This window comes from Thermobia domestica, chromosome 1 (genome assembly GCF_964235325.1).
Source record: "Thermobia domestica chromosome 1, izTheDome1.hap1.1, whole genome shotgun sequence".
NCBI classification, from domain to species: Eukaryota; Metazoa; Arthropoda; class Insecta; order Zygentoma; family Lepismatidae; genus Thermobia; species Thermobia domestica.
The window spans coordinates 251691641-251702265 of record NC_137454.1 but is presented as its reverse complement, the minus strand read 5'-3'; the positions used below and the strand labels follow the sequence as shown (position 1 = coordinate 251702265).

The 10625-nt window shown below is 37.0% G+C and overlaps 1 protein-coding gene across 1 annotated transcript in view; it reads right to left on the bottom strand.

The window, feature by feature from the left end:
- Positions 1-600: 600 nt before the first annotated feature.
- The window catches only part of LOC145667487 (uncharacterized), a 91938-nt gene continuing 81913 nt past the window's right edge, over positions 601-10625 (bottom strand). Inside the window, exon 2 of the mRNA XM_081734966.1 lies at positions 601-1961. Within this exon, the coding sequence (XP_081591092.1) occupies positions 640-1863 (1224 nt within the window). The 5' untranslated portion in view covers positions 1864-1961 and the 3' untranslated portion in view covers positions 601-639. The remainder of the gene's footprint in view (positions 1962-10625) is intronic.

The window sequence follows — 10625 nt, the reverse complement described above, 5'->3', positions numbered from 1 at the left end:
ATATTTTTCATCGATTTGATAACGACATTCTCTCCTTCAACATCTCCATTGATGCAGTTGCGAAACGTAACCATGTTAGATTATGACAAAGAACGCTGAGATTTCTGTCATTATTTAAAGCAAATATTATTAGTTGTTTATTTAAATCTATATAAGTGTAGTTAGGTGAAATTTTATATTAGATAAATACAACTAAAAAGTTAGATAGGTAAATTCTTATATAAAGTGTCACTGCACTAGTTCAATCTTTTGAAGAACTTTTATGTGACGTTCATTTAAGTTTCCATTTTGCTTCTGCACTTTAGAATAGTTATTTTTCAGGAGATTGAGTTTTATATAGTTGATAATCTTCCTGAAGTATTTAATTCTTTAAATGGTATTTGGGTACAACTTATTATTTCCAATAAGAAATTTTACTCTCTTAGTATTTAAATACATCAACTATACAATTATGTATTCATTCACAAACACCAAGTATGATATATTTATAATGATATTTCCATTAACTGCAATATTACGTCGAAATATGATGCTCGTAATGAATATTTTAACATGTTTCGAAGACGTAAAAAAATCAAAACAATAAAACTTTATTAGAAATACAATATGAAAAATTTATTTTCTAAAACTATAGCAATGCTATGTACACAAGATTCTAGTCAGAAAAGCTATTGCTAATCCTAAAATTAACATGAGATTTTTTAATAATATTTTGCTCCTTTTCGGCTTCTCGCTCTGTTGGATAACTTCCTTAGTTGTTCTGCACAAGAGGCTGCCTGCTATTATAGTTAGACATACAACAGCAGCTAATTTATCAAATTCTGATGATATGTACTCACCTATTAATATGCCTACTGGAGACATAACACTGCACACTAACATGAATACTGCCATACTTCGAGAACCAGTTTCGAGCGCAAAATAATCCGTCGCAAAAGCAAATGCTATGAGGCACTGATGCACTGTAATAAAGCCGAAAGTAACATATACACTATATGGTGTAGGTTGCATACCAATAGTCATGCCTTCGACAACATACTGTACAGAACATTCAGAGGTGACCACACATATTGTAAAAAGTTTGCTCAGGTATCTATACCCTACCTTCGGGATCATTTTTACTCTTCTTAATGCTCTGCATCGTACTCTCTGTGTCTTCCTTTCTTGTGATGTCTCGGATTTTCCCCGTTGTTCATGGAACCTAGAAACGCTTGTGGTACTTGAATTATTACGGATATTGTTAGTAGTAATACGAACTGAACTTCGATTTTCTATATTTTCGGAACCATTTGGTCTTACACTGGTGACTGCTGAATCTCGAACAGAAGGGACATTTCTGCTGTTCCTGGGACCAATAGGACCTCTAACACGACACACTCCACTACCCGCTACAGAACTAGCTCCTTTGGAAGCTCGTACATTTGGTTTACTGGTTGTTAATATTACCCTCGCAGGAAGAAGGCCAGCCACATCACTGGAGCGACTCATTACAGTTCTTTTACGACGCCTTCGTTTTGTCATTTTCTTTTTCAATTTTCTAACAATTGTCCTTACGAGCTCCTGAAGAACATATGACAACAGCAATCCGCAGCCTAACAATATATTCGGACTTGTCGAGTAAAGAAATGTGTCCTTCTCGAGACACTGTATTTCATTCCTCAAGTGAGGCAAAACGAAAAACAAAACTGTTCCAAATAAAGTTCCAGTATTAAACCAGATTAAAGTGCACAAAATGCCTCTCGTCTTATTAATGTATTTTTTCCAGGCTTTTATCTTAAAAAGGCACTTAGGTAGGAACCCACACATATAAATTGATACCAAAAGAACACCTGAAGAATAATCTTTGAAAGCGATACCTCCCATCGATTAGGATGTGTAGATGTGTTTAAGAGAAGTAAAAATTCCTTCTCATTCTTATTTCTTCCAGTAGTTGGCAACACCAATAGTTTACGAAGTAATACCTGCAAGAAAGTAAACATTTTTCAATGCTTTAAAGTTTGTACAATATTATCACAATTGAAAACAGTTCTTTCAGTGAAATAATGTTTCCTATATTACTATATTATTTATACACACACACACACACACACACACACACACATATATATATATATATATATATATATATATATATATATATATATATATATATATATATCTGTGAAACATTCAAAATGTTTCTGGTTCAAAAAAATATATTTGTATAGCCACGAACAAAAATGCATTCACGCTTGCAATTTTTCACATCAACGTTAGATAACCAACAATGCAGTGAGGATTGGTTCGTTAATAACTGCGTAAGGCGTTCTACAAGTGCCCTAGTTTGTTCAAAAGATATCAATGTAGCAAACTGAAAAAGTACACCCTATTTCAAAAAGAATATACTTATTTCGAATGCATATATTTATTAAACTTTAAGACATGCGAATATGAAATTTTACACACATTTTGAACCTCTCAAGTTCAAATTACAGATGGTTAATATGTCCTCCATCAGGGACACGAACAATATCACATCGATACTCAAATTCCTCCCATACTCGGGCAAGCATGTCCTGCGTCACTGATGTTATGGCGGTACGGATCCGGTTCTTCAACTCTTCCAGTTTCTGTTGGAGTGGTGATACATACACGTTGTCTTTAATGAAGCCCCACAGGAACAAGTCACAGGGTTTCATTTCCGGTGACCATGGAGGCCAGCTGTGACATGCTAAGTCGCCAGCTCCTCGAAAAACAATCCAACGGTTCGGTAGAGTTTCATTCAGATATTCACGCGCTTGGCGACTCCAGTGAAGAGGGTGCCCCGTCTTGTTGAAAATTGAAGTCGTCTTCGTGCAGCCTCGGAAACAACAAGTTTTGAAACATAGCTAGATACTGCTGACTGTTAACCATGTTTCCATTAAAGAAGAATGGTCAGTAAACAGATGATCGTGATATCGCACAAAATACATTGATTTTGGGCGAATCTCGTACATGTTCTATGACTGTATGTAAGTTCTGTAGGCCTCAAATTCTAACATTTTGTTTGTTTACCTGACCACCAAAACGGAAAGTCGATTCATCACTAAACACGATGCGTTGTGCAACAGTGTTATCATTGTCAATAGCATCCATAATCTCGGTACAAAATGCCACACGTTTGCGTTTGTCATCAGGATGCAGGGCTTGTAACAGCTGTAACTTGTACGGCTTCATGACCAACCGACGTCTCAAAACACGCCAAATTGTTGTTGTCGGCACTTGTAACTCCCGACTGGCACGACGAGTTGATTTTGAAGAACTACGTTGGAAAGCAGTTTGAATTCGTGCAACATTTTCTTCAGCAACACGAGGGCGGCCAGGACTCTTCCCTTTACATACACATCCTGTATCTACAAACCGTCGATACCATCTGCGAATGTTCCACTCATTCGGAGGATCAATTTGGTACTTCAACCTGAAACATTTTGAACATCGAGATTTCTAGAACGAAAGCGGCTGAACCATCGTTTGGTTGTTGTTTTTGATAACCTATCTTGTCCATAAATCTAACAAATTTGTTCATAGTTCTGCACAGCATTTGCATCTTTATCGAAATAAAATTCTAAAATGTACCGCAGTTTTACGTAAAGTCCATTGATTTCCATGGAGCAATATCTTACGTCTGATTATAAGAATTTCACCAATTTTTGCACATCTACTAGCTTCAACAGTCAGCTGTCAAATGATGTTACGTTGGCCAGCTGCGACTTACATACCCTGGGACACTAACACCATCTTGTGCACAAAAGGCTCAATGCTTTTTAGACTACCTGATATACTGTATATCTGGGCAATTAAGACATAATTACTCAGTTCTTGTGATGTATTCTCAGTGCTAAATCCTAATCTATTCCTTTAACTCTAGCTTGTTATTTTTTTTCTTTTGTGGGCCACAAAGGAAAGAAATTTGCCACTTTAGTCGCTAGTGAAACGAGCTTAGTGGTTCGATTAGCTATGTTAAGTTAGTGAGCTATATTCTGATAAACGAAGAGTGTGGAACGACATTCTTCACAATGAATCTTATTATATTTACCGACGGAAATCAATTTCTTTAAGACGATAGAAATAATACGCTTATGAAATATTTATAAAATGGACCAATATGGAGAAGAGAGCCCAAAATTAAAAAGACCAACAAAAGTTTGCCATCTCATGAAACGTGGGTTCGCAATAGGCGAAAAACTTTGATGGATGGATAGATGGACGTGAGTTTAGCATCTCTTTCAGTAACGAGATCACCTGAGATGTAATCCTACACTGGGAACTGGGGTTTATCTTCCGTTGTAACTTCGATCTAAAACTGCTGCGTACCAAAGTCAAGAAAATATGATGCCGTTGTCCTGCCCACGGTTGAAGCTGCCCATGCATTACCGGGGGGTACAAGATGAGCAGCCAAAAACTACCCCCCAATAAATCATATTGACATCCGCTTTTATTCTTTCTTTCTTGTGGGACCAGATATATTACCAAAAGGATATCGTCTTTTAAGTTGGTTTCAGGGTTGCCAGTAATATAGTAACGTTAAGAGACAGGAACAGGGTGAGTTCAAGGAGTGCTTACTCAAAGATTACCCCCCAATAAATTATTTTGACAAACACATGTAGTAGCTCTTTCTTCTAAAAGGAGATGAACTTCACCAACAGGTGCCGTCTATGAATACCAGTTTTAAAGAAAACCGAAGATTGACAATAAAGCAGGAGGAAAGGATAAGGAAGTTTAGTTGTCCCTATCTGCTCACGCGGTCATCGGGTCTCTAGTTGGCGTCAAAAGACATAAACAAAGCTCTTTATTCAATTCACAGCCACACCCCTAAATTCTTCGACCTTTTTAGCCAATACGATTCCAGTGTCTAATGTCAAACTCTCATCAACTCCACGTGGAGTAACACTTCTTTGAGAAACTTTTGTGTATCCGTTTGTAATGAGTAACATAAGTTACGAGGGGCAAAAACCAACGAAGAGAATTATGAAAGTCAGCTCAAATAATTGTCATATTTCTTACCTGCTGCAATACTTACAGATTCATTGAAGCTATGATGTCTATTCCTTCTTGCGTTTCATGTTAATTTTATTTGTCTGATTTTAAAGTAGGAAAATTTCCATAATATTATTGTAAATATATATTTGTTTTGTGGTTTTCTTTGTTTTGTTTAATTTTCAAGGCGTGTTATTTTTTAAAACATTTCTTTTACCGAGAGTTACTTTGTAAAAAAAAATCTGACTTTAAAAACAAAAATAGTTATTATTTATTATTTTATTTATCGTACTTTTTATTACTTTTTCTTTGTTTCTCTGCATGCATTATGTTTTAAATAAATATTTTAGTAATGCCTATAAGAAAAAGAGACAAATGATTGGATAATGAACCAATTAGTTAAAATAGATACACATATTTTCCCAATTTGTAGTTCATAAAATTACCTGTATGCTTATTCGAAGTGACTGCAAATTGCAAGGAATAACCAATGGAAATCATAACACTATTTCACTTTGAAATAAGTATAATAGGCTATCTGATTCTCGTTTTATTGGATTGGAGTAGATATCTGAGTTTAGTGTCCCGTTCAGCAGCAAGGCTGTATGAGACGTGGATCTACAGCTTAACGTGGGATCCAAACCACATGAATTCCCGCTGAGAATCGAACCTGGGCCTCCCACCCCGAAGGCGCGTATGCTACACACACACACGAGGGAATTATTTCTGGTCTGGTATACACTAACGCATATATATTTGGTCTAGGAATTAATTCGTGCGGTTGGTACGCACACATTGAAGCTGTAGTACAAACACAAAATACATAAATACCTTAATAAAAATATTGTCCATCGCTAGCCACCACTTTCGCCCATTTGTCAGGCAATGTACGGATTCCGTGGCGAAAGAAGTCCTCATCCTTGGAAGCGATCCAGTCAGAGACCCATGTTTCGATATCTTCTGAAGAGGTAAACCGCTGTCCAATCAAATCGTTGTTCATGCAATCGAACAAGTAGTAGTCCGAAGAAGCAACGTCTGGTGAATACGGCGGGTGGGGTAAAACTTCCCATCCGACATTTTCTAAATAGGTTTTGACCGGTTTTGCGACATGTGGGCGAGCGTTATCATGTTGAACAATAAGTTTATCATGTATGTTCTCCCATTCTGGTCGTGTTCTGGCCAGAGCTTGCTTCAAACGCATTAATTGTCGTCGATAACGTTCTCCATTCATAGTTTCACCCGGTTGCAGCAGCTCATAGTACACCACACCTTTCATATCCCACCATATGCACAGCATAACCTTTGCACAGTGAATATCTCGTTTTGGTTGTGATGGACCTGGTTCACCTGGTTTCACCCAGGCCTTTTTTCGTTTAGGGTTCTGGTAATGGATCCACTTCTCATCACCCGTAATAATTCGATGCAGAAACCCCTTTCTGCTCTGTCGTTGAAGCAGCAATTCGCAAATGGTTTTTTGTCTTTCAACGTCTCTGTCTTTCAATTCATGTGGAACCCAATGTGACATCTTTTGAATCATTCCCATGGCTTTCAAGCGTTTGGAGACTGTTGTTTGATCAACGCCTAATGCTGCTGCAAGTTGTTCCTGCGTTTGACACGAATCCTGCTCGAGCAATGCTGTCAATTTTTCGTCTTGAAATTTTTTTGGCTGTCCAGCTCGCTCTTGGTCTGCCAAGCCGAAATCACCACTTCTAAACCGTGCAAACCACTTCTGACACGTTCGCTCAGCTAGAGCATGGTCACCATACACTTCCACCAAAATACGATGACTTTCAGTCGCACTTTTCTGCATGTTAAAGTAATGCAGCAGGACACCCCGCAAAAACACTTTATCAGGCACAAATTGCGCCATGTTCACTTAACTACAAACTGGTGTTGTTGACGCTTTAATCCACTGCCCTATACTACGAACGATACGCGATGACAGGGGTTTGCAACACATGTGTGGATACACGGAACTGTGGGACGCTCCGTTCGTTGCGCCATCTCTTGTCCACCCGCACGAATTAATTCCTAGACCAAATATATATATATATAGGGTGTGTTATGTATCCACATAATTAAAACAATACACAACTAGATAGGTATGCAGAGAAGAAATATCCTGGCGATACAAGTAGTGATGGAGAAATCACCAAATTCCTTCAAATTGGAAGCATTTCATTTGTCAATGGAGTGAAAAAAAATCACTGATAGTGATCAGTCTTTGAAAAAGACGAAATTCTCTGGGTTAAGTTATGACCCTTAAGCTCCTATTCTACAACTGCTTCAAGTTCGAAAATGTTATTATTCGCCTTGTTTACCTTCATTTTCAACGAATTTAAATGATTCGTTACTGAATTCTCTGTCTGTGTGTCTGATATCTGCATTTTTTTTTTTTTTTGATTTGTTTTGTTTTGTTTTCAATTTTGAGTCGTCCAGTCCATAGAGCATCAAAAACTACCTGAAAGAAGTGATGACATATTTTGCGTCACTCTTACCGTTTACAAGATATTGGAAGAAGTTCCGATTTCGGTAGATTTAAGGAGCCATATCTCGGGAACCTTAAGTGATAGTGAGATGATATTGGTGTTGATCAATACCTAAGAGGATGGTAAACATTTTGGTACCAAATAGTAACCGATGGCCACTGGTTATATCTGCATTTTCAATATATATACGGTGATAAAAATGTGACAGCTCTATATAGCTAATTCAATAGATCCCCTAATACGCAGGTTCCAAATATGTAAGTGTATTATCTATCGAATTTAAACAAATAAATTATTAAATTTCACATAAATTTCGGAAAACAATAATTTGTTCTAAGTTAGCTCTGGCAATACTCTTCGAGCATTCTCAACTGGTTTATGTTCCTGCGCAAACAGAAACTTGCATGTCTCTTCGCTACTCTCATTTTCATATCTTCATTCTCACCATCGTGGTTAATCTGATTGAGTAAAAAATTATGATTAACTAAGCAAATTCATCACCATCGCAATGCCGAACACGTACGAGTATTTCAAACTTGGACCGTTTCCGATTTTGAAAACTCTCCTCCGTACACTATAAGATATTATTACACCGTACCTTGTATATCACATCGTTATTAAAAAATCATATACAATACCTTTTTTAAGTAATAAGTTAAAACTTGCAATCACTCTTACTGAAACGTTCGAATTGCAAGCGGAGCGAGCAAGATTTTTTTCTAATCTATATATATATATATATATATATATATATATATATATATATATATATATATATATATATATATATATATATATATATATATATATATATATATATATTTTTTTTTTTTTTTTTTTTTTTTTTGCAAACTGACAAACATATTGATTTAATAGGGTACCAATAAGTTTTCGGAATGACTCGTCATTTACTCATTTCCAGCGCTTTTTCTTTCTTGCTTGTTCGTCGCCCCTTACTATCAGCGCCCGTGGCGACCGCTCTCCTTGCCCCCCTTTAGCTACGGCTCTGACAATGTACGAACTGCTATATATATTTGAGTTTTCAAAATAGCAGGATATTGAAGAATTTATTTCGTGTTTTCATAATTACTAACAAATTTCAGTGAAAATATATATCCTAGCACAGTAGGAAGCAAATTTTTGTAAGGTGAGTCCAAAGAGAAAACTTTAGGTATATGAGGAACTTCTTGTAATAGTAAAACAATGCTATTAAACTTTGAAAGATTATGAACTAAAGATTATTAAGGGTTAAAGTGAGGGGAACGCGGGGGGATCCCGTCCTCCGACCTTGAAAAAATATGTACGGCGTCCCCCAGTTCCTAAAAATTACAATGGGCAAAGATAGGCAAGGGGACGGCGCGACCTCATGCCGCTACCTACCATACCCCTACCTTTTCAGATCCGCTTTTACCCGTAATAACAATTAATACGATTATCAATAACACGCATGCTACGATAATTTTATAATTAATGTCACGTATTTATGTATTGTTATAACGTATTAAATAATCTTAGTGAGTGCCTCATTATTACAAAACACTCATCCTCTGAAACACTCATCCCAGGTTTGACAACAGCGCGCTGATCACTAATTGGTTGCCAAAAGTTAGTTTAGCTGGCTCACTGTATGGTAACTAACTACAGTGAATATAAGTGTTGTCTACTGTAGGGATATGTATCTTTCTTTAACTTAGAAATATTTAGACATTTCTGGTAACCGTAGGGACATACGGACGGAATTTACAAATTGGTGCGGAAGATAGGGATTTAAATAAAAACTTTGTGAGTGAAAATAAAATGCAATTAATCCTAGTATTGGTAATAGTAATTGTTCACGGTCACAGTGTTTCATACTAGGGATGAAGTGGGTCAGTGTGTAAAGTTTTCTGAGTGGGTCATTGGGTCGTGGGTCAACAGCATGTGACCTACTGAGACCCACCACCCATCATGACCCACTGCGACCCACCACCCACCATGGCTCACTCTGATCCACCCACTCACTGCATTATAGACAGCATCTTTTGAATACTGGTGAATATGTCTACGTTTTACTTGCATGGCCTTCATTTCCTTTCCTTTTTCATTTGTTTCTGTTTACTTACTTGAGATGAGTATATCTAAGTGAAAAAAGAACTTCAGGCATTTTTGGATATTGATATTTGTAATCGTAATAAAAGCAATAGGACTTATACTACTACTTGGCTTTTGAGAAACAGCCTGTGAGTTTTTAGAAGAGCTAAATACTGGAAATAATAATTTTTGAGTTACTGTAATATATAAATTATTATGAAAAAAATTGAATGTAATTTTATGTGCCTAACCATCACGGCCAAATTGAAAAGTCAAATGAAATGACTTTTGGCTTGGGTCTTAATCCAAACTGGGATGGTATCACATCGCTTTTATTATAAATCACATCCTAAGGGGGTAGTGGGGATCCGATTTTTTCTGAAAAAAAAAAAGAAAAAGAAAAGAAAAGAAAAAGAGTATCTGCTACGGATGGGCACGGGAGAGTTTAATTTGAAACTCGACTCGACTCGAAACAGACATTTTTCAGCTCGACTCGAAAAATTTCCTGCAACTCGATTCGAACTTGGGCCGTTTCGAGTCGAGTCGAGCCAAAATGAGCCAATTCGAGCTAAACCCTGTGTATAGTTCCAAGTACTCTTTTCAAGTATCCTACAGGGGCAAAATGATTATCAATTATGCTACTCCTACTTCTTCTTCTTCTTCTTCTTATTATTATTATTATCATTATTATTATTATTACTATTATTATTATTATAACAATACCGTGTATAACCATGAAAGGCAGGCAGTTTGTATCTGAATACTGAAAACTAGTTGACTGTAGATCTCGGTCTTTGAAAAGTCTTCAGGTGACAAGAACATCGGTCACGAGGTTCTGGGTTTGAGTTCTGGAGGAATAAGTATTCGGACTCGAGCGAAAAGTTGTTAAAAGTTATACGGCGCCGGCCAAAGATGTTCAATACTGTTCGGCCTGGGTTTATGGTTGTCAACAGCTCGAACGGCTCGGCTCACAGCTCATTCATATCGAGCCAAACCGAGAAGTGACCCGAGCCAACAGCTCACCTAATCGAGCTGTTTCGAACCGATGGCTCATCCAAGCCGAACCGAACC